Source organism: Amblyomma mixtum, chromosome 8 (assembly GCF_055824585.1).
Source record: "Amblyomma mixtum isolate Tamu chromosome 8, ASM5582458v1, whole genome shotgun sequence".
Lineage (NCBI taxonomy): Eukaryota > Metazoa > Arthropoda > Arachnida > Ixodida > Ixodidae > Amblyomma > Amblyomma mixtum.
Genome location: NC_143019.1, coordinates 85,770,454 through 85,796,598, shown reverse-complemented (window position 1 = coordinate 85,796,598; position 26,145 = coordinate 85,770,454). Strand labels below are relative to the sequence as shown.

Below are 26,145 nucleotides of genomic sequence, written 5' to 3'. Positions count from 1 at the left end.
ATTTTTAATGGGCATGACTTTCCGCTCCACAACAAATACATTAGTTATAAAAATTACACTCATGGTACAGTGCCTTGTGGAAGGTTGCAACGTTTTTTTACTGTCCTAACTAATCGTATACCTCTGTGATTGTACCAAAACATCGGGCAGAGGGATCATCATGGCTCAATCGCTTTATATGTACAAATGTTTCATTTACAGAAAACAGATCAAGAAATACTTGGCGGCCACATCTGAAAAGCAGGACCGCGATTTTATCCGAACTTATTTGAAGAAGATTGAGGAATCGAAAGGCGATCCCAACACTGCGTTTGAATGTAAGATTTATGTTTGTTTGCGGCACAACTCAATTGAATTCCTACAAGTGGTGGTGGTGTAAACGTACAGGTAGGACTAGCCTTACAGAGGCATGTCGCAGTAGATCAGCCTGAGTCACTGATTTAAGATAATGCGTCTCTACCACTGTTCGTTAACGCCAGTGTGGTCTAAAATGTTTAATAACGATCTTGACAGTAACCGCTGTTCCCTTCTGGATTCCTAAGTGCACGATGTGCCAGATGTCATCCTTGGGAACGCCTAGGTTTTCCAGGAGTTTCTCACGCTCGGTACAAAAACGCGGGCACGCTAAAACGCAATGTAACACATCACCCACAGCATCACAGAGTACCCATGTAGATGAGGTGGAGCGGTGAGTCTTGTGTAGGCAACCTACGTTTAGGCAGAGTTCATGCTCGGTAGGTACATGAGAGTGTCTCTGTCGCACGACAAGGCTTGCGTAACTCAAGGTGGGCGCAAAGACGGGCGAAGTGAAGAAGTGTCGCACCAAAAGCTGCGCAACGGAGTTCTTGTCCTTTGGGAGAGCCACTGAATATGGATAAGACGGGGATTCTTGAGCAAGAAGCTCTGCCACCGTGTCACCCGCGGCTCCAACGTGAGATGATAGCCACTGGAAGCAATCTGTAAATCCTCTCAACTGTAGCTTCTTCAGCCAAGTGAGAGCTCAGAGGCTAAATCTATCACCTGCAGTTTGGTCATTGTAGGCGCTGCAGCGGAGACAACGAGTCAGAATGAAGGCTATCTAACGTATGCAGAAAGACAGATGTTTAAGCGACCTCAAAAGCACCAGCAATTCGGCCGAAGTATACGGCACTACTATTTTTGAGCGCCCAACCCAAGATACTTAAAGGTCAGGCAATAAAAATACAGCTGAGCTGGACTTCATGGCGGCACACAGAGCAGTCATTGCAAACTTGTACGTGGCCATCGTAGACGGTGTTCTGATGCTGAAGAACCAAGGACCTTACCTCCGCCAGAGGAAGCCATTGTTTTGTTATAACCCTGGGATGTCTAGGCGGCAGCGGGTGTCATCCAAAAACCATGAAGGGTTTTGTTGACACCTGCGCCTCGTGGGTGACAGGATAACTGTGGTTAGCGTCTGAAAGGCTGCAGAGGAATGACATTGGGTCCTAGCTTGTAGTCGACGAAGAAGCACCTGACTTGTCCGGATGTCTGCAAGGCGAACTAATTTTAGAAGCAGTTTCTTGGAGGCCTGCAGCCGTAACGGAAGGCAACTGGCTTCTTCTAAGACCTTGCTAGACGCCGGGCATCGAACTGCCAGTGCAACTTAGGCCTTTCCTGTCAGTGATCTGAAGGCGTTTTTACTGGCTGCCTAATGGCGACAGAAAAGACAGGGAGTAAAACTTCTGCTGATGCCATCGGGTGAGTGGAGTTTTAACAATGTTGAAGCACTGTTGCCGCAAGTAAATCACACCTGCGAAACTTTTGAGTACGTTTAGCCTTGGCAGTGAGCAGGAAACAGTACCATCAACAGCTTCCTCCCACGTCAAACGTGAGTTTAAGGTGACGCTCAGGAACCTGGCATGACAAACGTGACGTAACTCGGTTTTGTATTCATAGGTCTAATCACGTGCAGCTATGTCGTTAGCCCGGGAACAGGACGAAGCAGAACTTCTCTGCCGACAGGTAGATCCCTAACGCGGCGAGAGCAGAAAGAGCCCGCTGCGGCATCACCGCTGTACGCTTGTGCTGGTAGCCGGCGGATACCCACACGTAGATGTCGTCAGCGTAGAGGAATAATCGCAGCGGTGTACGGCCGCATGGTAGGGCGTCATGCAGAGCCGCCATAACATTGTTAAACAACATCGGCCATAGCACGCTTCCTTGCGGCACTCCTCGAGACGCATTTCAGGTAGTTTATTGAACAGTTTTCTAATTGGGATGTTCTCATTCCATCAGCTGCGGTGGTTCAGTGGCTTTAGCATTCGGCTGCTGTTTCCAAGGCAGTGGGTTTGATGCCCGCCGCTGCGGTGGCATTTGGATGGAAGTGACATGCTAGAGGCGCGTGTACTCTGCGGTGTCCGCGCAAGTTAAAGAGCCCGGAGTGGTTGAAATTATAAAGGGCACTGCACTACGGCGTTCAGAATTGCCTGAGTCATTTTGGGACGTTAAACCCATAATCTATACACCAAACATTTACACGGTTGTCGCCGGTTAGATCACAACCGTTACATGGTTACACGAAGGACCAACCTTGGATCCTTTACTGTGTTCCATAGATTTTAGGACGCACCTAAAGATGCACCCCCGGAGAGTTCTCTGGCCCCCTCCGGGTACGAAAACAGCCTCCTCCCGAGCACCCTCACCTAAAGGCACCAGAGGGCTAGTTCCGGTCATCCTACTGGTAGGGATGTTGCCCCTGCTCGCCGAAATCGCCCAGGCGCGCTAACGTGCTGCCGACCCATCCACTCACCGTGCTCTCTCCCAGAGGCGCCAGCCACCCATTTGTGACATCCTCGCCTTCACCGGCCTGCCCGCTTGGATCGTTGCCTAAATCGGCATGCATACACAGGCAGAACACAGATTCTTCACAGAAGGGCGCGAACCGGTACAGTTGTCGGTGTACAGGGCCTCTACCACAATTCACTCTCATTATGGCGTTTAACAAGATATGCTGTTCATGCTTTTCCGATGTGAACTTTTGCTAATTGCATTCAGATTAAGAGACTCTACCCACTCTTCTCCTGAGCGCGCTCTGAAGGCTCGTATTTGAAGCAGCGTATGAACGATCAACTACTTTCACGTGATGTCGCGTGAGATATTATGTGACGTTGATGTCTTGGCCAAACGATGTCACGTGACGCCGCGTGACCATGCACGCGACGATGATGTTAAGGTCAACTCATTTGACGTAAGCACAAGATCTGTTACGCCAACAGTGCCTCTAATGTTCTAGGTGAGCAGATAAGAGCTTAATTGCCAAAGCTCTAGATCCTGGGCTCGCTGAAAAAAACGAAAAAAAATATAAGGGACCGACATTTATGGTGTTTACAAAAGTATAGATCATTCTGTATCATTCTTTAGATCGATCTCACCAAACTAGGCTGTTGAATAATAGGCGATCACGGCCAGAGCGAGGCTAAATCTAGGCTACAAACACACAGCAGGAAAGAAGGCAAGGACTCGATTGATAGTACTGCGGAAAACGTTACCTTCCGACCAGCTTCGAGCATTCATAAAGTACGACAGCTGCTGCCACCGTAGCTGCAAAGATTTACGTGCTAAAGCAGTTATGGATAGTGAGAGTATGAATTCCCATTTCCTTGCAGATAGGTATTTGGTGGGCAACGCCAATAGCGTAATTCTTGGCGGCATATTCAACCCGACCCGGGCCATAGTAGCGCACATGGTGATGTGTGCGGCTCGCCGACACGACATTCAAGACCGAATGCAGCAAGAAATCGACCAAGTAATAGGTGCCACCAGAGCACCCACATGGGAAGACCGAAAGAAAATGCCGTTCACAATGGCCTGCATCTGGGAGATGGAGCGATGGAATGTAGAGTCCGGTTTTAACCTGCCACGAACGTGAGTATAGTGCGAAGTTTACCCTAGCATTTAGGAGTACTGCCCTTGCCATGAGCAGGAACGTAGAGAAAATACTAGAAATAAATTGTGGGGAGCGCGGCGAGCTATGGGAGTCAAATGCTTGGTGCGGCATTTAAAAGATCGACTTGTATTGCATCGTAGATTTCAGTGCAAAGCCTTAACTAAAGCACAACTATTGGCCAAGAAATCAAGAGAAACGCAGTGAGCGAGCGATATAAATAAATCCGGCTTTGGTAAGCAAAGTACCAAAGATGATAGCGAGATAAGGGAAACGTAGAAAGCAGCGGAAGAATGTCAGGTCGCGATATGTGAGCAAAATATTGTTTTAGAGCGCGTGGTTAGACCTGGCGCAAGACTATTCTATTTGTAGATTAGTAATTTACTCTTTCTTTCCAGCAGCCGGCCCTGTCAGGGACTTGTAGCAGTCAAGTAAAACCAGGCACAAACTGGGAAAATCGCCCCTGCGGCAACAGGGTATTGCTGCGTTGAAACCCTTTTTCAGCAGGCAGTGGCTGCATAATGTAGTTCTAGTGTTGCAAAAGCTATGTTGCTTATAGATGAGCGCTGAGTTTTTATTCCAAAAACGACTTTCACCTACCGGTTTTTTAGCCATTACCGTGGCTTGAATATTTCCTGCGAGAGAGCCTTCTGCTATGGTACTTTTGTTATGATGTGGTGATGATGGATTTTTATGTCCCAAAGGCATCTGTAGCCAAAGAGCGCCATGGGACAAGGTATTTTTGTCTTCTCAAGGTGGGGTCTGAGACCCATTGCCCAAGCATTTCACCCTACAGAAGACGGGCTCCAGGCAAGAGAGAGTTTGTATCTGTTGTATCACCGGTGGCTACCCGACGGCACTGGGGATCGAACCCGCACCTCCCTCATGCGAGGCGGGTGCTCAAACAGCTAGGCCACTGCTTCGGTCTTTTATTACAATGTACTTTACAGCGTACAGTCGACTGGCGCTCATTCAAGGAGTGCTTTTGTTCACTAGAAGCTATTAAAACTTACGTAAAAATTCCAAGGCACATAGAAAAATATTCTCTTAGACATATTGTTACGTAACGGCAAGCAGGATGGTAGAATGCTGCCATTGGAATGTTCGCGGCTTCCACATGGCTTAAATACGCAAAATGTATGTATAGTTGCGTGTGCAGGAATTACGTGGCGAAGTATTCGTTTTAATCACGTCGCTTTGCCTACCTTCCGTGGTGGCAAATGTAAAGGCGACTATTTGGTCTCCTTGAAATCATCACACATTTGAAATAATTTCGCACATTACACCAAGCGACGCGTGCCGCTGCTGCGGTGGCGTCGAAACTGACCACTTCTTTAATTTTACACTTTTTCCCACCAGCATTGGGACTAGTCCAGCACAGTGGGACGACATAGCCTTGGAGGCGGTGGGCTGCGCGCACTAACCACGGGGCATCGACGGTCAAGTAGAATTTCGCTTATCAATGAAGCGCAGTTTCACAGCTGCTCTTTGCATTGTGAGTCCATAGTGCAAACACAGATGGTACTCAAAAGACAAGCGGTTGTCCGGTTTCCGTCTAGGTCCAGTCTGTGTGCTTTTGACACAATATGCATATTTATCTACTCCCTCTAAATTCCAGCTCTGGCGTTTGCTACGCCAAGTTCGGCTTTCTTGGGCATCACTTTTAATTGTGAGGCAACGGTGGAATATTGTCAGATAACTCTATGAATGTATTAATGGGAACTGTCTAACAATCCAATGCGTTGCAAAGTGTCGCTTTGGAGGTTTGTACTCAGCTCAACCGGAGTTGTAAAAACTGCCGTATGAAACCAACGGGGTACAGTTTTGACAATAAATGGGAGAAAACTACAAGTGACCCGAATCTGCGGATAATGGCTGTTATGGTGCAATCTTGTAATATTTGAAAACCTGCGTTTACCAGCAACTTCCTGTTTAAAATATGCTCTTCTCCAGGTTTTCTGGATATCTAAGAAGCCGGCCACCACACCCAGACCGGTTCAGAACCTTGAACCACGTCGTGTTCATTCTAACCGCACACATCGCAGGCGTGTGGCTTGTGACATGGGTATAAGGGATATGACCGCAACAATCTCCCGCGCACAAGACATTACGAAGCTGTACAAGGACAAAGCGCGAGAGCTATTTTTTTAACGCGCTATAATTACTGGCCGCGGGGAGAGATTTCAGAGGTATGTGCGTGATTCTAGTGCGTCGTGCAAACTAAAAAACGTCCCAGAAAAAAGTTCCACGGGTCGGATTCGAACCCACAAATATCGGTGTGTAGCGAGTACGGAGCCCCATAGCAGTGACGAGTGGCGTGTAACTCAGCAGCAGTCGGGGTGGAACTTTCCATTACATCATCGTAGGTGGCATGACCGAAAAGAAGGTGCATTAGTGTATAAACTTTACCTTATTTTATGTCATCAAAAGCTACCGCACGCTCGCAGGACATGTACGGCGAGGTCAAGATAACCGCTGGACCCTATGGGTAACGGAGTGGATTCCAAGAAAAGGCAAGCGTAGCAGTGGGCGGCAGAAAGTTGGGCGGATGGGCGGATGAGATTAAGAAATTTGCGGGAATACGGTGGCCGCAACTGGCAAAGGACAGGGCTAATTGGAGAGACAAGGGAGAGACCTTTGCCGTGCAGTGGGCGTAGTCAGGCTGATGATGATTATGATGATGACGACGGCTGACAAGGTGCGCAGGAACCAGCCGTGTTCCATCTCCCTTTGGAAACGTCTTTTATATTCATTCCTTTTATTTTTCTCCATTTACTAAAACACTGCGAATGCCTAATTCTTCATATTAATTTCGAACCAGATATTTTTGGCGAGCAGTTCTCCGATGAGGACACTGACGAGAAAGGTACAAGTTCTCGTATAGCACATACCTAAATACAATCGGCGAATTTTACCCATGAGTCCAGTGCCTCGATAGAACCTCCATATTATTTACAAAAAAGCCTTTCAAAGCGAGTTCGCCCAGATTTTAGATCAGCTAAATGACTCCACCGCGGCCCCCACCACTGTCACAGTCAACACGAAGGAAAACAAACGTAATGAAAAAGGCAAAGTGTAAATCAAACCAAGTGAGAAGAAATGATTGCGTTTCTTTTCGTGAAGGTGCTGGAATATCTGAATAGTCGCCATAAATAAAATGATCAACCAGCAAATTTATGGAGGTCCGCCATTCAATGTATTTGGAAGTGGTGAACGCAGTTTTCACTATCGAGAAGCAATGAAATTACACGCCCGACAAATCAAATTAAAAGCCCCTGTTCAATGAAGTACGATTTCCTTCACCAGAAAATCGACCGCCCATGTTATATGTCTCGCAATAAAAACTTTTCCACATTAATAAATTAAGCCACTAATGAAGCCATGTTAATAGTAGATCACATCACATCACTTTATTTTCCTTAAAGACCCTTTGCGGGGTGTTACATAAGGGGTGGGCTTTTAAGAAGTACAGGTGTTCAATGCAGTCATGAATGTTCCAGGGCAGGTGATGGCAGCGATATCGTGGGGAAGGCCGTTCCAGTCAACTGCTACTCGGCAAAAAAAATGAATTAGAGAAAACAGTAGTACGGGCACGTGGGCGCAAAACTTGAAGAGGATGATTGATGCGATGGGATCTGCGCGGCGGAGGGGCGCAGATGTAGGGTTCTTGTCTGAGTGGCGAATAAAAAAACTTGTGGAATAAGACGAGACTGGCAGATAATACATTACGATTCATATTCTACGTGATTATAAGCATCGTGCATCAGTTTGACAGATGCTAGAAAGTACTGTTTATTTTTTGCCTTCAGGTAGAATTGTTTTATATTATTTGCAAGTAGTTCCGGCAAATTATATTTTGTCTAATTAAGCTTGCATGCGGCGCGAAATTATAAAATTACACAAAACAAAGGGCTCGTGACGAACTTACTTGCTTTCCGCTGCTCTAAATATAGAACATGTTTTATAAAATTTCAGGATTATGCGGGAAAAAGAACCAGGTTAACAAGAGATATTCGTGAGAGTGTGCTGTTCAGATTGTGACATATTTTTAAATCAAATTTGTTGTGGTTGCTTTGACATCAGTGCCTTACACATAGCCCCCTAATTCATTTTTGGTTTGGTTTGGTTCATGGGGTTTAGCGTCTAAAAGCGACTCAGGCTATGAGGGACACTGTAGTGAAGGGCTCCGGAAATTTCGACCACCTGGGGTTCTTAACATGCACTGACATCGCACAGTACATGGGCCTCTAGAATTTCGCCTTAATCGAAATTCGACCGCCGTGGCCGAGATCGAACCCGCGTCTTTCGGGTCAGCAGCCGAGCGCCGTAAGCACTGAGCCACCACGCCATTTTTGTATATTACGGTCGCCAGGAAACAAACCACACTGTCTAATCAAGCAAGAGCTCCATACCTCTGCCCAAAAATGAATTATACACATCATGTTAGCTGTACGCGACCTGGATACTATGCCAAGCAGGTTGTCCGACCCCTTCACCCCCCCTACCCGCCCCCTTGCGAAAAAAAGGGGAAAAATGTCACAGATGTGAGTTGAAATTTTTTGTCTCCTAAGAAATTAACGAAAACGAGGAATAGGTGTTAGCGTTTCGTCCTTTGTGTCCGTAAGTTACAACGCGTGTTGTTCTCCTTAAGATTTAGGGTGAAATGATTACTGTGGTCCCGAAATCAAGGTACCCACGCATTTTTGTTAAGTGTCAGTCAGCGGATAATACGCTCGTTTTTCCGAACAATAATATCCATGTCGCGTTTGAGCTCAAGTGCCGCCGGCTAACCACTGGTGATACAATGGTTGGAAGCTTTCCCCTGGCGTGGTGACCAGTTTTTCGGGGCGAAATGTTTGGAAAATTGGTCTATTACCCCGCCTTGTATACGCGATAAACACCTTCCACCATGGTGGCCTTTACCCAATGCTGTCTTTGCGCTAATAAAACTCAGCAAAGCCGTCATTATTATCAGTAAAACAGCGAGTTGAGCGAGGTGGTACATACCTGTAGAACAAAACAGCGCAGCAACAGGGACAAGAGAGAAGACGGGACAGCCGCTAACTAGCAAGTGAAAGTTTACTGAAAAGGAAGAAATAAAATGTCAGCTTTTGCAACCAAGACGGAGCTTGAGTTCCACCAGCCACACTGATAGGCTGTGAACTTCAGTAATGGTGGTCAAGATAAAATAGTTCACAGTCATTAATGGGGATTAATGGGGTGCTTAACCATGCGTCACGATTTTTGTAAAATGAAATGCTTCGCCGATTTCTCTAGTTAGTTTATCTTTGTGGTTGTACAAGATCTTAATATCGTTGAAAAGTGGAGTACAGGCGGTCAAATCTTCAGCTGGCGTGCGTGACGCCCGCGTTTTCCATGCTCCTGCAGCTTATGACGGAGCACATTTGCGAAAATATCAAATCTAAGCAAGGGCTTACTAAGGCCATGCTTAGTGTTGAGCTTTCCGCAAGTTTGTTTTGTAGTAAAGCGCAGGAGCGCAGCAAAAGCGGCCGTCACGCATGCCAGCTAAAGATTTCGCCGGCTGTACATGGTTCTGCAGTAGGCCTTGAGGTGTTACGACGGCATTCTATGTAGTGCGAGGCTAGGTTTGAGGAAGGGGCCCTTTCCGAAGGAAGGTGCCTGAAAACCCGCTTCCGTGCACACTATACTCCTTTGGAAGGGGCGCCTTTCTCAAAGCTCGCCTTGCACAACAAAGAATGTCGTCTTAACGCCTCAAGACCTACTGCAGAACCATGTACTCCACTTTTTAACGATACTAAGATCTTGTAGAATCAATTAGATGAACTAACTAGAGAAATCAGCGAAGCATTTCACATTAACAAAAACCGCGACACATAAGAACCCGATTCTTCCACGATTAAGATTGTGAACTCTTCTATCTTGACCACCATGACTGAAGTTGACAGCTTATAGGCGTTGTTGGTGCAGCTCAGGAGCGCTCAAGGTTGTAAAAGAGCATATTATACGTGTTCCTTTTCAATAAATTGTTAGTTTCTGGTTAGCGCCTGTCCCGTCTTCTCTCTTGTCCCTGTTGTTGCGCTGTGTTCTTCAAGTATCATCATTATCAGTATTCTTGTAACTATAGGACGTTCTTATCTTTCTTCCCATCAAAATTCTTCAGAGTAAATTCCGTAAATTAAATTTGTGGAAGCAAAGCAGTGGTGCTCCATTTTGTTCAGTTAATATACTTAAAGATATTAATGCGCCACATCTTCCGATTGCTAGCATTATACAAAATGCAAGGGTCTTACATAATCGTTTTCTGGATGTCTGAAATAGCGCCGAGTTCTTCAAAGCTCATTCTATCTCACGTGTATCTCATGTGTTTCTTGTGTTTTCATTTTTTCGGCTACAGGAGTGCCCATGATCTTATGGTGGACGACTTATTCATACCGAAAGGCACCGTGGCCTTTTTGAACCTTTGGGCCGTCAGCAACAATCCCTCAGTGTGGAAAAACCCTTATTTTTTTGACCCATCTCGATTCTTGATGGAAGACGGGACCCTCATGTCGAAAAAGCCAGAGGACCATGTGGCATTTTCCGTAGGTGAGTAAAGTATTGGAGCGAGAGTTCTGACACAACAATGCGCAGTGAGTTGCATTATAAGCAGAGATCAGCCAAGTCGAAAACGTGGGCAGAAGTATATGCTGGCAGATCTGCATATTATAAAAAAAAGCGAATGAAAGATGACCCCTCCAACAGCACAACTGAATTGTAGGAGGTGATATATTAATATAGTTTCTCAGGTGTAAGATGGGTACTGGGATGGTTAGAGTACTGTGCGCCGGCGGTAGACACAGAGACACAGGCCTCGTAGCCACAGAGGTCGAGCACCACGAGCACACACCCAAAGTGATGGCAATGCCGCTCAACACGACGGTCAGAAGTTCGTCGTCGTCTTCGCTTCAACAGGAACTTCTTCGTGTTTCCACACCTTGAGCCATGAGCCTCTCCTCGCTGCAGCGGATTTTCAACACCTGGCATTTCCTTGGAGTGTGCGGATGTGCAGTTCGAGGCAATGTGAGGTGTCCATGACCCTTTTGCGCTGCAGGATACCGCGGCTAAATCTTTATTTATGCCGATCGGGGCTTTCGATATCCAACCTTTGTGAGTCTTGTGGCGAAATTGAGTCTATAGAACAGTTTTTCCTCTCCTGCCGGCGGCTCGCTGCTCTCCGTAGAATTTTCTTGGAGATCCCCCTCGCTCGGCTTGGGCTTCCTCTATCTATTCCGATTCTCTTATCCTTCGGGGCAAGCGCCAAGGGATATGCCCTGAAACCAGTGTTCGATTCTATTCACAATTATATAATTTCATCTGGTAGATTCCTCTGCTAGAATGTGAATTCACAACTTTTCTTTCTCCGTATTTTTTGTATTGTACAAATTCTAGCTCTGTGTCCCAAATTTTAGATTTAATTATACTCCATTCCCTGTACATGAGTGCGTTTGTATCCGCTATGCACCCTGGCCAATCCCCCGCCGTGGGTATGTGCCATTCAGCCCGAGGACATCATCATCATCATCATCAAGAGGAGCCATCCTGGCGACTTACGGCGTAGGTGGGATGGCCGGGTCATAATACGGCTTTAGGCGCTGGACGTGAACAGTCTCGCGTCCGCGCCGGCGAAGATCAGGAGACGGCATCAGCGGTTCCACCTCGTAATTAACAGGCGAGGTGCGTTCCACAACTCGGTATGGGCCGTGAAACTTTGAAAGAAGTTTCGAGGAGAGGCCCGGAGTACTGGATTGAATCCAGAGCCACACGAGGCTACCAGAAGAAAAGTGCGGGGACGTGTGATGGCTGTCGTGGCGGGATTTCCGACGGTATTGGGCCTCAGTTGTGAGAGAACGGGCGATTTGGCGACACTCTTCTGCGTGTCGTGCAGCTTGCGAAATAGGAGTACACTCAGATGCGTCAGGCTGGTATGGGAGAATGGTATCGAGTGGAGCAGAAGGATGACGGCCGTAAAGAAGATAGAACGGTGAGAAGCCGGTAGTCGACCGCGTTGCGTTGTTGTAGGCGTACGTCACATACGGAAGGACGAGATCCCAATTGGAATGGTCTGATGAGACGTATATAGAGAGCATATCGCCGAGGGTACGGTTAAATCTTTCTGTAAGGCCGTTAGTTTGCGGGTGATAGGCAGAGCTTGTTCGGTGAATGATGTTGCACTGGCGGAGCAAGGCTTTGACAACTTCCGATAAGAAAACGCGGCCTCTGTCACTCAGCAGTTCGCGCGGTGCGCCGTGGCGAAGAATGAACCGTCGCAAAATGAAGGAGGCTACGTCAGACGCTGAGGCGGATGGAAGGGTGGCGGTTTCTGCATACCTCGTCAAGTGGTCAACGGCGACGATAGCCCAACGGTTACCGGCTGCAGTGTAGGGAAGAGGTCCATACAAATCAATGCCTACGCGGTCAAATGGGCGCGGTGGGCAAGGTAGCGGCTGCAACTCGCCTGCAGAACGGTGAGCAGGGGGCTTGCGACGTTGGCAGGGCAGGCATGAGGGAATGTGCTTAAGGATGAAGTTATACATTCCGCGCCAGTAGTAACGCAGCCGGATCCGATTGTATGTTTTGAAGACTCCTGCGTGTCCGTATTGTGGGTCAGCGTGGAAATAATCACAGACTGGCGAGCGGAGATGGCGAGCAACAACTAATAACCACTTGCGACCATCTGCGCTGTAGTTGCGGCGGTAAAGGAGATTGTCAAGGATGGCGAAGTGAGGAGGTTCGCGACGGAGAGCGCGTGATGGAGAAGCCGCCGTAGGGTTAGAGAGGAAATCAAGCAGAGACGCAATCCAAGGGTCCATGCGCTGCGGTGAAGGCATGTCGTCGATGTGAAGCAACGGAGGGGAGTCTTCGAGTGTTGAGAGGCCGGCGAGCTCAACCGGAAGGGGGCAGCGAGAAAGGGCGTCAGCATCTTGATGCTGGCGCCCGGTGCGATAAACTACGCGGGCGTCGTATTCCTGCATACGAAGAGCCCATCTTGCGAGGAGGCCGGAGGGGTCTTTCAGTGAGGATAACCAGCAAAGCCCATGGTTTCCGTCACGACGTCAAAGGGACGACCATAGAGATAAGGGCGGAATTTGGTAAGAGCCCAAACGATAGCCAAACACTCTTTTTCCGTTACTGAGTAATTGGACTCTGCCTTCGTCAGGGTGCGGCTTGCATAGGCGACAACGTACTCAGCAAAGCTAGGTTTGCGCTGCGCGAGTACAGCCCCGAGACCAACACCACTGGCGTCGGTGTGGTCCTCGGTAGGGGCCGTCGGGTCGAAATGGCGCAGGATAGGTGGTGCGGTCAGGATGCGGCGTAAGGTATAAAACGCGTTGTCGCATGCGGGTGACCACTGTGAAAAGTCGGAGCTCCTGGATACGAGTTGTGTTAAAGGGGCAGCAATCGATGCAAAGTTTCGAATAAACCTACGAAAGTAGGAACACAGGCCAAGGAAGCTGCGCAGTTCTTTGACAGATGTAGGCTTGGGAAAAGCAGCGACCGCACGAAGTTTGGCTTGGTCTGGAGAAACGCCTTCCTTGGAGACAACGTGCCCTAAGATAGTGAGTTTACGAGCGGCAAAACGGCATTTCTTCAACTTTAGCTGCAAACCGGCCTCAGAAAGGCAGTTCAAGACGTGCCTCAGGCGATGAAGGTGGGTGTCAGAATCCGCAGAAAAGACGACAATGTCGTCGAGGTAGCAGAGGCATACCTTCCATTTTAATCCCCGCAAAATGGTGCACATCATCCTCTCAAATGTTGCACGCGCATTGCAAAGGCCGAATGGCATAACAGTAAATTCGTATAAGCCGTCGGGGGTTACAAAAGCGGTTTTGGGGCGATCGGCCGCTTCCATGGGGACCTGCCAATATCCGGAACGAAGATCGAGGGAAGAAAATAGTTCGGCCCCTTGCAAACAGTCCAAAGCGTCATCGATGCGCGGAAGAGGGTAGACATCCTTCCGTGTAATCTTATTAAGGCGGTGGTAGTCGACAAAAAATCGGATGGAGCCGTCTTTCTTCTTGACCAGCACAACAGGCGAAGCCCAAGGGCTACTGGAGGGCTGGATCACGCCGTCTTGGAGCATTTTATCAACTTGCTTTTCGATAGCATGGCGCTCGGTGGCAGATACACGATAGGGGCGCTGCCGCACTGGTGCGTGGTTGCCGGTGTCGATACGATGGGTGACCGTTGAAGTTTGGCCCATGGAACTCCGATGACAGTCGAAGGAGGAGCGGAACTGGTGAAGGAGGTTAAGAAGCTGCGTCCGTTGCGGGGAAGGAAGATCGGTGGCGATAGAGCGAAGGAAGAGGTCTGTAGCGGAGGAATCAGGCGCAGAAGATGGAGGGCTGAGCGCAGTCATGGCTAGATGAGGCGAATCGGCGGGGTCCTAAAAGGGAGAATGGACGCAATAGATTGTACACTGCCGAGACATTCGCCATGGCGCAAAGCAGTAGGGAAGGAAAACGGGTTAGAGACCCATAGCACGGAGAGGCCAGCAGAAATAGTGAGCAAAGCTTAGGGCAGCGGGAGGGACTTGCGGCGCAGGAAAGTGCAGGCCGGCGTGAAGAGAACAACGTCATCACAAACAGAGTCACAAGAGAAGCTTACAAGCGCAGTGGAGCTGGGAGGAAGGACGATGTCTTCGGTGACGACGGCTTTAGCGCAGGGAACAGAAGGAGCAGCGTCTGGCGAGGCATTAGGCAAAGCGGAGAACCCAACTTCTGCGCGAGCGCAGTCGATGACAGCTTCGTGACGCGACAGGAAATCCCACCCTAAAATTAAATAATGTGAGCAAGAAGGCAGCACGACGAACTTGATGTAGTATAGCAAACAAGGTAAGGGGAATGAGGGGCTCGTTATAAATATGAGAGAAGCCAACAGCCACAGAAACCAAGGGGCACAGGGGATTTTTTTAATTAATTTATTTATTTCGCGGTGTTGATTAGTTTAGAATATTACTGAATATGTTATCGCTTAAAGCTAATTGATTAGAAAAGCAGAAGAAAAAACAACCACATGCCGCCAGTGGGATCCGAACCCACGACCTCCGAATTACGTGTCCGGTGCTCTACCTCTGAGCTACGGCGACGGCTGTCAATTCTTCTGCTTTCGGGGGTATTTATGTTTACAAATAACCTAACCTTGAGAGTGTTCATCAGCGCCACCCACGTACGTAAGCGGCGGACGTAAAACGTCCCGAGTTACCGCTGGTGTGACGTAGAACGTCATCGAACGGCGAGGGTGGAAGCTGTGTGAGAACCCTCTTATGCTTCCTATGGCATCAAGGCTGCCAGAACCGAGGCCCTCGCTAAGCAATTAAGCAAACAAGGTAAGGGGAATGAGGGGCTCGTTATAAATATGAGAGAAGCCAACAGCCACAGAAACCAAGGGGCTCAGGGGATTTTTTTAATTAGTTTATTTATTTCGCGGTGTTCATTAGTTTAGAATATTACTGAATATGTTATCGCTTAAAGCTAATTGATTAGAAAAGCAGAAGAAAAACAACCACATGCCGCCGGTGGGATCCGAACCCTCGACCTCCGAATTACGCGTCCGGTGCTCTACCTCTCAGATACGGCGACGGCTGTCAATTCTTCTGCTTTCGGGGGTATTTATGTTTACAAATAACCTAACCTTGAGAGTGTTCATCAGCGCCACCCATGCACGTAAGCGGCGGACGTAGAACGTCCTGAGTTACCGCTGGTGTGACGTAGAACGTCATCGAACGGCGAGGGTGGAAGCTGTGTGAGAACCCTCTTATGCTTCCTATGGCATCAAGGCTGCCAGAATCGAGGCCCTCGCTAAGCAATTAAGCAAACAAGGTAAGGGAAATGAGGGGCTCGTTATAAATATGAGAGAAGCCAACAGCCACAGAAACCAAGGGGCACAGGGGATTTTTTAAATTAATTTATTTATTTCGCGGTGTTGATTAGTTTAGAATATTACTGAATATGTTACCGCTTAAAGCCAATTGATTAGAAAAGCAGAAGAAAAAACAACCACATGCCGCCGGTGGGATCCGAACCCACGACCTCCGAATTACGCGTCCGGTGCTCTACCTCTGAGCTACGGCGACGGCTGTCAATTCTTCTGCTTTCGGGGGTATTTATGTTTACAAATAACCTAGCCTTGAGAGTGTTCATCAGCGCCACCCACGTACGTAAGCGGCGGACGTAGAACGTCCTGAGTTACCGCTGGTGTGACATAGAACGTCATCGAACGGCGAGGGTGGAAGCTGTGTGAGAACTTTCTTATGCTTCCTATGGCATCAAGGCTGCCAGAACCGAGGCCCTCGCTAAGCAATTAAGCAAACAAGGTAAGGGGAATGAGGGGCTCGTTATAAATATGAGAGAAGCCAACAGCCACAGAAACCAAGGGGCACAGGGTATTTTTTTAATTAATTTATTTATTTCGCGGTGTTGATTAGTTTAGAATATTACTTCATATGTTATCGCTTAAAGCTAATTGATTAGAAAAGGAGAAGAAAAAACAACCACATGCCGCCGGTGGGATCCGAACCCACGACCTCCGAATTACGCGTCCGGTGCTCTACCTCTGAGCTACGGCGACGGCTGTCAATTCTTCTGCTTTCGGGGGTATTTATGTTTGCAAATAACCTAACCTTGAGAGTGTTCATCAGCGCCACCCACGTACGTAAGCGGCGGACGTAGAACGTCCTGAGTTACCGCTGGTGTGACGTAGAACGTCATCGAACGGCGAGGGTGGAAGCTGTGTGAGAACCCTCTTATGCTTCCTATGGCATCAAGGCTGCCAGAACCGAGGCCCTCGCTAAGCAATTAAGCAAACAAGGTAAGGGGAATGAGGTGCTCGTTATAAATATGAGAGAAGCCAACAGCCACAGAAACCAAGGGGCACAGGGGATTTTTTTAATTAATTTATTAAATTGTAGTATAGTGTGTCCTGGATTCGAACTCGAGCGGTGCATGCTGCTAACGGCGTAATCGGCTGTGCGCTGGCCGTGCGCAGCGTTAGTCCCGAAACTGGCGTCTTAACTTTCTTTAAAGAAGTAGATAACTTTTCGTCCATTACCGAATTCGCTGCACCGGTGTCTATCAGAGGTGTTTAATCACAAACAGTTCTGTATCTAGGCAATAGTGATATTCATTGCACTTTTTTAGTATGAATTAAGCATTCTTTGTCGCTTGTTGCGTCATCGTGTTTCTTCTAAATTTCGCCCGTACCCTCTGGCGTGCACGCTTACAATTTTTGTTTGTTAATTTAGAGCTCTAGTGAGTTTGCATTACAGCAGCGCAGTGAGGCCTTCGTAGACCCGGTTAAAGTCCTAATCTTAAGAGGAGCAATGAGTTGAGTGTCTCACTTTGAACGGCCATGAATGTAAAAAAGAGGATGACCAATTCGGCACATTGTAATTAAGCCATTATCCTATCCAAGGAATCTCTCTCCGTGAACAATGAATCTCAACACTGCAACATCATCTGGGCTCCCGGCCATTAGGGACTCCATAGCAATGAGTTATCCGATCAGGCGGCCCCACCACTGCCTCTCCGGGCACTCACAATTGCTTTGCAAGCCTACACCAAGCCTACCCAATTTCTGATTACACTCAAAGGCATCACTACATTTTAGAAGGACCGTCACCGTCGCTTTCCTCAACCCTGTAAGGCTCTGCGGAGAGCAGACGAACGGCTCCTTCTCAAAGTTTTAATGCGAAAGCTTTTATGGCTTATACTCGCAGTGTCCGTCCGTGCGCTGGAATCGTGTCAACTGTGGCCTCTCCTCCGCTTAGCTGCCAACCTCCTCCCCTCCTTAGCAACCGGCAAGCCAGTGGGGGGCGCAGCTGTGCATACCAACCGTGACGTCGCACAGTAGCGGTAGAATGAACGCGCGCGTGTCGGCGGTCGCAGCTGCACCGCCGCTCCTTCGCTGCAATCGCCAGACGTCTCGTTAGTGAGTGAGACGCATGGCTCCGAAGCGGCCCAGTGATACCGTGCCAAGCTTTTCGGTAAAGTGGTAGCGGGCGCCGGATTCCCGCAACACCAAACGCCAGAAAAACAAGCAGCGAATGCGCATGCGCCGACTGAACGTCACCAGATGCGAAAGCAAGGGAGGCAGAACGCACGGGGCTTTTTCCAAGCACACTTTCGAATTTCCAAGGTGTCTTTGGTAATTTTTTAAAAATACAATGCTGTGCGCGGCAGTATTCAAATACTTAAATTCAGAAATTCTGGGACGTTTTCCACATGGTCTGGGCCTGCCCTTCCAATCTCCACCCTTCCCAGCCGTTCATCTGCCAACCTTCTCTGGAGGCTTGGGAGGGGGCGCTGCTCAGCTGCCATGACCTACAGTCCCAACGGATCTTGGTCGCCAGGGCACGAGCATTGGGGCTCCAGAATAGGAGTTCCGCCTCGATATTTGAGGATCTGGGCCATTAGAGCTTGGGTCCAAACACCTCCTTGCATACGGTCAATAAATGTTTGCCACCGCCACTACCAAAGTGTAAACCAATGATCTAGCGCACCTAATTCGCCTTTGGCCGTAGTACGCAAATGTACGTTCTATTTTTTTTTTTTGTATAACGCAGGGAAGAGGTCTTGCCCGGGAGAGCCGTTTGCCCTCATGGAGATCTTCTTGCTACTCACCTTGCTTCTGCAAAAATATCACGTCCTGCTTGGTCAGACGCTCGACTTCGACGTTGAAGACAATAATTTTATTCATAACAAGCTTGAGCGTGTGAAGCTCCGGTTTGTGCTCCGTCGTGCCTGAAAAATTGGATCTGGGCAACGCTGTGCCAGTGATTATAGCGTCCCTAATAGCTTCTACTTCGGAACGACTGACTGCTTTGGCCAAACTGTGAAAGCATGATAAGTGAATACATCGGGAAAACAGGATTATTTGGTTCCTTATTGAGCTAACTAACGTCCTTTTAAGGTTTTTGTAGCTCTCTAGTATTAGTATCTCTGCGCCGTCCCATCTCGTGTGTCAGAGACGCCACGTGTGATGTTTTGCTTTTGTATTTACGGTTTATAATTTGATTTTGGGATATATGGATTTTTTAAATAGGCTATATAAACAGTACAATCGAAGAATGTGGGAATGTAAGGTGTAAAAGATAAGTTTTCCTCATGAAGCTAGTTCTAGACAACCATATTTTGTTAGTGAGCTACGAGGAAATAAATATGAGCATCTAAGCTATTTCGCACTTTATTCTTGTTTATTTGTTCTTTTTTTCGTGTATCCCCGTGAGCTTAGGTATCTTCTCAGCTCCACTTGCATCTTTCCAAACCGTTGTTGCTCCAGTACTCATGCTGCTGCTTTTTTCAAGAGTCTGCTGGTAAGAGACTGGCTTGCAAGATTGGTTTAGAGGATTTCCGACAAATTAAAGATTCTACGGCAGGATGAAAAGTCAGTGATTGGATTATTCCTCGCTTTAAATCCGTTCATAAACGTAACATTCTTTGATCCTCTGAGGTATAAGGTTGGCTTGATACAGTTGATATTTTCATTATCGCATGTCGCAAAGCTGAGTGAACCGCGTGTCACTCGTGCGTAAAACGTTGCGGTCGAGAATAGAAAGTATAGGCAATGAGGAAAACGCAAGCGGTTGAAACATTCTTGTAAAGGTATGTGTGCAAATCCTCCTAGCCTCAAAGCTTATCTTCAGTTGAAAATATTTGAAAGTAAATGTGGGGCAGACGTGTTTCGAAACTATTTTTTTCGAAGGACGATCAATGAGTGGAGCAGCTTAATTGCAGGCGTTGGTTAATGCTCCACTTAGGACCGGTTGTGCGCATTCTTTTTGGACTTATCACACTATGAGATATTCATGTCACTGATTGAAATATTTTCTTCTGGTGCAGGAGAATTTTCAATAAAACAATATTGTGAATAAATGTACTGTGAAATATCTGATTTTCAGCATTTCTCGCCATCGAGGGCTATGGTAACCTTGAAGTTACTGAATTAGGTGTGTAGAGCATTCCAAGGTCGATGAAAATGGTGATAGTTAAACTATTTTAGTGGCTGTCAGCCAGATGATTACACAGTTGAAAGGGCATACTGTCTGCCGCGTTTGCTATTTGACCTCTTCCGAAAGCTTGGTATCCATGGCTGCTTTATCGACACGAGGAGCCGCCGCCTTAACCTGTTTCTTCTATAGCTTCGCAGCGCGCTGATCACCCCTCGGCTCACTTGGTTCATTAGACGTCGCACCATTTGGGCGACCATGTACAGTTTTCTCTGGCAAAAATTTTCAACATAGGAAAACTGTAAGACACTGCTGTGAAAATACTGAAAGGGTAAATGGTCCATATGCTGATATGTAGCGAAATTTTTTTTTTAAAGCGTTTCTATCGATCTCATCGAACAGTTAAGCCTACCGTTAAAAATCAATGCCCTGCGCTTTTGACGACAGCGAAAACGTGAATACAAAATGAAATGCAAGACTGCAGTCAGGTGATAGGTGATCTGCGGGGAAGGACGTGCACTGGGGTGCTGTTTGGGGCCCTGGGCGCTCGGAAGAGGCCTCCTTTCAGCGCGAGACATAAAACATTTTCGTAGCCAGAGGACCAAAGGTGTTTGCGTGTTACAAATTCTAAAACTATGGTTTATGGGCGTTAAACGACCCAAAGCAACTCAGGCTAGGAGGGACGCCGTAGTGAAGGGCTCCGGAAATTTGGACCCCCTGGGGCTCTGTAACGTGCACTGACATCGCACAGTACATGGGCTTCAAGAATTTTGCCTCCATCGAAATTCGACCACCGCGGCCGGGATCAAACCTGCGCCTTTGGGGTCAGCAGCTGAGCGCCGTAGCCACAGAGCCATCGCAGCAGCGCTGTAAATTCTAAAAGCTGGTATGCGTATTACTACCAGCCGTCTAAAAATGCAACCAGGCACCTAAGAGGAAAAGTTAAAACTTAATTATGATGAATTAGCCAGTTTTATTGTAACAGAATTCACCTGCTTTCTGATTTCGGCCAACACAACAATACTCTGCGTTATAAGCCGTCTTCATGGCTCGAAAAATGTATTTTTAAAAATTAGTGGCACGCTTCTCTGAAACATTTTTGTATGTGTGCCTTTGTGTATGTGTGTATGCGCGTGAAGTTTCAAAATAGAACAAATTTTGTTAGAAAGGATTGCAAATAAACTATTCCTTTGTGCCAGCTTCTATCCTAAGAAAAAATTGAGCTTGAGTGCAAAATGCGTGGCGTCATCCTCTGTACTCTGTGGGCAAAGATGACAATGTTGGTTGCTCTCATTCGAGCTCAGTTTACAGCTAACAGCGAACTTTCAAGTTGCAAAGCAAGATGCAGCTAAAACTTCCGCACGCAGCCGCAATTGTTTTAAAGTGCTCTGGTTGCCTCTTTCGTTGTAAACGTAAAGGTTAAGACAGCGTGGCAGGAGACTTAACTGAAAGACAGGAAGGTAAGAAAACTGCTTATAAATATAACTGTGGGCATATACATTTTTTCTAATTTCTTGCTTTCCTTCGCTTCTTTTCATCTGTTCTCAGGATGCTGGACGGAACACGAAACATCAAATTACCCAATTAGTTTGGGAAAACTTGTAGATGGGCTAGATGATGCATAAATTTTTGTAATAAAATATTAGCGCAGAAAGAGGCACTCACGAAAGAGCCTAGATAGACAACGACACTCGCCAGCCATACCATTGTCAAATGTTTCTTCTGGCCATGCTCTGCTTAACAGCTCTCGAGCGCAAAGCGCGGTTTATAGTCTGTGTCCACAGGGATTGCGTCAAGTTAGCCGCAAGGCGGTTACTGGCACGCAGCTTCTTAGCCAGCCATCCAGGATGCAACGCGTAACACTGAACACGCAAATGGTCCTGGCACCTTTTCACTTGTCGCCACAGCTCTGACCTTAAAATCTAGAAGTTTTGCAGAACTATCTTTCGAAGAAGAAGGGTTCTATTATATGTGTAATTCTCCGATTTCATGGTCTTAAGCCAACATGTATGCTTCCATCATTCTTGGCGTAACTTGCCGTGCAAGACACGAAATATCTGCCTTATAAAGGGTATAGTGACAGTGTATTTGAGGGCCCTTTGGGGAGTGTTGGGACCGCCTTCGGGTGTTTTTAAACGCTTTTTGAAGCTTTGGAGCTCAGAGCTGGGTCAACAAGTGCAAATGTGGCAAGACCAATTGGGTGTTCTGTGTCACGCATCGGATCCCGAATAGATGGCTGAGATCACGGTACCAGCGATTAACAGCCTTGAGGCTAACTTCATAAAATCCCTGTATGCAGAGACTAAAGATAGGCTTGCGCTCGACAGTGGTTAAGCAAAGCAGGATACAACAAGAGAAAGATTTGACATTCGTTGCCGATGTGGGGGTGCTAGTGCACGTGCTTGCCTTTTTCGGCCTGTTCCTGAGCGCCTCTTTGTGCGCTATTATTTTATTCTAAAGATGTTGCCAGACTAGATCAGAACCCAGCCTGGAATTGGAGGAATGCTATCTTTCAGGCACATCCCCACGTGAGGCAGTCTTGTATAACGGTGGCACCTGCATCCAGGTTCGCATTGTAGTCCAAACCCATGTACATTGCACTGTAAAAAAAAAGAAAGGAAGAAATCCTTCACGCGAGCTCAGCAGACAATTATTACAGAAATGGGCATCACTGAGCAAACAGTTATACTCCGCGTCTTTAAGGTTCCCATACGGCGAAAGTGACCTTAGATTACAAAAACAATATATAATCAGCAATAATGAAAGATGAGTATCCTAGTCCTAAAGGGTACCAGAGGATAAAGTTTATTTGTGTTGAATATAATGGCGACGTGACGAGCGTTGTTCAGCAAAGATATTAGAATCGCTCTGGTTTCCTCAGCGAGCACTCGAAATAATTGTAACCAAATTGAAAAAGATGCACGTGAGGGGAGAACATTTTAAAACTATGTATTGTCAAGTACTTAACAGTCAGCATTTGGGATTATATATAAATGTAAGAAAAGAAGGTTGAATAGTCCGTGCCTCTCGTGCTGGTTGCAGCAACGCATACTTGGCAACGCGCGTTCTCAGAGCTTACTTGTTCAGCAAATTAGGTTTACATCATGAAAGAATAAATCAGCGCAAATTAAACGGAGGATCAGGGCAAGCAAGGACTCGTGCAATCTTTTACCTTAGAACTAGTTTTTTAATCGAAAAAAGGCAGTTAAAGATCTATCAGCGTTGGAACAAACCGACGTCATCATAAAAAAATGGCAAAACTGCCAATGCACTCTGTATTCCGAAAAGTGTGTTGTGCGGTATAGCCACAACGACCAATTTTTGCGGGCTTATTATATAGTCGAGGCTCATGACACCTTCTAAGAAGCAGACTTCTGTGTGAGCAGCACTTCCCTGGCCATGATTAAGCGAGAGATGGACTTATTGGAACGAGATGGGCGCCTGTAGGTGTTTTCTAATCAGCAAATAAGTTAATTTATTGATTTTATTTTTTAAATATGACAGAACCTTGTTCCGCGGCAGTTAGGTATTTAACTGCGCTTTTTCCGACTAAACAGCCAGCGCTTTTACGTGTGTCCTCTTTCCCTGGTCCTTCGTTTTAGTTTCGATGTTCTCTGCTTACAAGATACAATACGAACTCGCCCACTATGCTATGTTGCTACAATCATGGGTTGGCATTTTATAAAGTCCGTGAAATGTCCTGTCATGTACTAAGAAGCAGCTATCTAGAAAAGGAGAGGTTTCGTTTCGCGGTAATTTAATATGTGGTGACATAGGCGAAGGACAGACCACCTCCCTGAACCCAGAAGAAAATACCCTTTCACGCCAAGAGAACTTAAACCCCTCTACACAGTGTGTGAGGGAGGGGGGGGGGGGTGAGAAGGGTGAACTGGAGCAATCTCATTATCAGAGTGCTGATTGAGATGTAGGAGCTTCAAGTATTTGTCGGGTGCAACGTGTTGTATGTTGTTCCGTTAAACACGAAAACCAGTGGAAGTATGACTACCTTGTGCTAGAGAGTACAGTTGGGCGCGTCGGAATTCTTTTTTTTATTTTCCACTCTAGTAATCACGAATAAAGCGACAGTTGCGCGCCTTCATTACGCTAGACGCGGACCATTTCCTGCATTTCGACAATTGCGGGGCTCGGCACCCCGGCTTTTCCATCTCATACAAGGTGTCGCTCCCGTCGCCCTCGCAATATATCTTTTATACTAAGGGAGATAAAACCGCAATGTCATAAGGATTAACTTGACTGATACGTAAAGGACACCAATGCCAAACCATGGTCATGACATCGCCTTATATCAATAACAACTTACAAAATTCACGTGATGACAGCGTTTCTTTCATTTTGTAATTGACATCCGGGAGCATTGTCACTTCATTGATACTATCTGCAGACAGAGCACCTTTTGAGGTTCTTTGGGAATTTCCATAGCTCTTGTTTGTCACGTAATCAGGCGGGATGAGTGCGTTTAGTAGGCTTGGTGCCGCTGGAAGTAGTAAGGGAATGCATCTACTCAGGGCAGGTAGCGACCGCAAATCCGGATCACGAGTGTGAAATAACTAGAAGAATAACAATGAGGTGAAGCGCGTTTGGCATGTTTTCTCAGATCAATAATCGCAGTTTGCCAATATCCCTAACCTAAGAGGTAGAAACATGGATGCTAACGAACAGAGATAAGCTTAAATTAAGGACAACTAAGCGAACTTTAAAGAAAAAAATAATAGGCGTAACATTAAGAAACAGGAAGAGGGCAGAGCGGGTAAGGAAATGACAGCGGGTTAATGACATCCTAATCTAAATCAAGGGGAGGGTATGGACTTGGGTGGGGCATGTAATGCGTGGGCAAAAAAAATGGTACTAAGAGTAGCGGACTGGATTTCCAGAAAAGGCAAGCTTAGCAGGGGGCGGCCGAAATTTAGTTGGCGAATGAGGTTAAGTTTGTGGGAATACGATGGCCGCTACTGGCCCAGGACAAAGTTAATTGGACAGACATGGGAGACACGTTTGCCCCACAGAGGGCGTAATCAGGCTACTGATGATGATGGTGGGCTACATTTCCGTATCAAATCACCGACAACCACAAGAAGGCAGGACGTTACTGCCACACAATTTCAGTAAGTCGACTACCAATTCTTCTTGACCAAAAGCGAGGGTATAGGGCGCAGTGCTCAGAACACCGTCATGAAATAGATTCAAGGATGGGTACCGAGAGGTTAGCGGTTTAGTTGCTTGATATTGCGAACACAGGCATGCAGTTGATTTTGCTAAGTTACGGAAACAGACACATGGCATACAGTAAAAATTAATATCTGGATCAATTAAAGCAAGCTCTTTATACTGATATAGACCAGCGCTAGCTGTTTTTGCAACATAGAGCTGAACTCACTTAAAGTCTCTTGAGTAAAAAAGTTGCCAGGCATAATTTCAGGCGCAAAAATTGGAGAGCATTGCAGTCTGCAGCATTTGCGTTTGAATGTCAATTTTTTTTGCAATTCATTGGTGCCACGTGGCACTTATCTTCTGACTCTGCAAGCCATTGCTGTCAGGTGACACTTATCACGTGTGCCTTGGATGACGTCAGCAACTTTTTGTGGAAGTCAGTGTCTGGCATCAGTACACACCACCAGCACACTTTACTGTCGTACCCACCACAACGAGTTCACTTCGTTCCCCTCTAAAACGCTTGAACCAACGAATATTCGAGGCGTATGCGTTGCGCACGCGCCTCGCATAGTGTGCTTCTGGGTTTGAACCGCAATGCAGGCGAATTTCTTTTTCGAATGGTCATTTTCATGCGCATATGCTTTGCCGAGAGGTCCTGTACACGCCACTTATGAGACAAGGATTGCTTTCGCATTAATAATGCATATTTGCCTCTCTTATGCACTGATTGTGCGTTTTGATCTTGTAGATTGGATTCCGAGCCATTGATGCGAAATGCTTTGTTGGGTGCCGAGTCGTCGCTCTGAAAGGAAACATGTCCACAGGGGCATTATAACTCCTCCTCGAAAGCGGACGATTCGGGCTTACACGATAGGTAAACAAACGCATATTTCACGCCCAGGCAGTAGAGCAAAGCATTCGGTAAACAGTATACTTTCCGATGAAATAACGACATTGCGTTTATTGCGGGAGAAAGCACCTTCGATTGCTGCGCAACCGTTGTCAAATTCATCGATGCTCTAACTAAACAGTATTCAAGAATGACAGCTGGGCTTCCTTTCGTCAGCGAGTGTGTCATGTACGAGATTTCTTTAACTGAACGATG

At 46.9% G+C, this 26,145-nt stretch overlaps 2 protein-coding genes across 2 annotated transcripts in view; one reads left to right on the top strand and one right to left on the bottom strand.

Annotated features, from left to right (window-relative positions):
• Positions 1-18,667, top strand: part of LOC149333283 (cytochrome P450 2A4-like) — a 35,604-nt gene extending 16,937 nt beyond the window's left edge. Inside the window, exons 5-8 of the mRNA XM_089556029.1 lie at positions 202-317; positions 3,627-3,885; positions 10,281-10,471; positions 18,486-18,667. Coding sequence (XP_089412155.1) covers positions 202-317; positions 3,627-3,885; positions 10,281-10,471; positions 18,486-18,667 — 748 coding nt within the window. The remainder of the gene's footprint in view (positions 1-201; positions 318-3,626; positions 3,886-10,280; positions 10,472-18,485) is intronic.
• A 2,319-nt stretch (positions 18,668-20,986) lies between these two features.
• The window catches only part of LOC149333281 (cytochrome P450 2U1-like), a 92,986-nt gene continuing 87,827 nt past the window's right edge, over positions 20,987-26,145 (bottom strand). Inside the window, exon 10 of the mRNA XM_089558631.1 lies at positions 20,987-22,468. Coding sequence (XP_089414757.1) covers positions 22,374-22,468 — 95 coding nt within the window. The 3' untranslated portion in view covers positions 20,987-22,373. The remainder of the gene's footprint in view (positions 22,469-26,145) is intronic.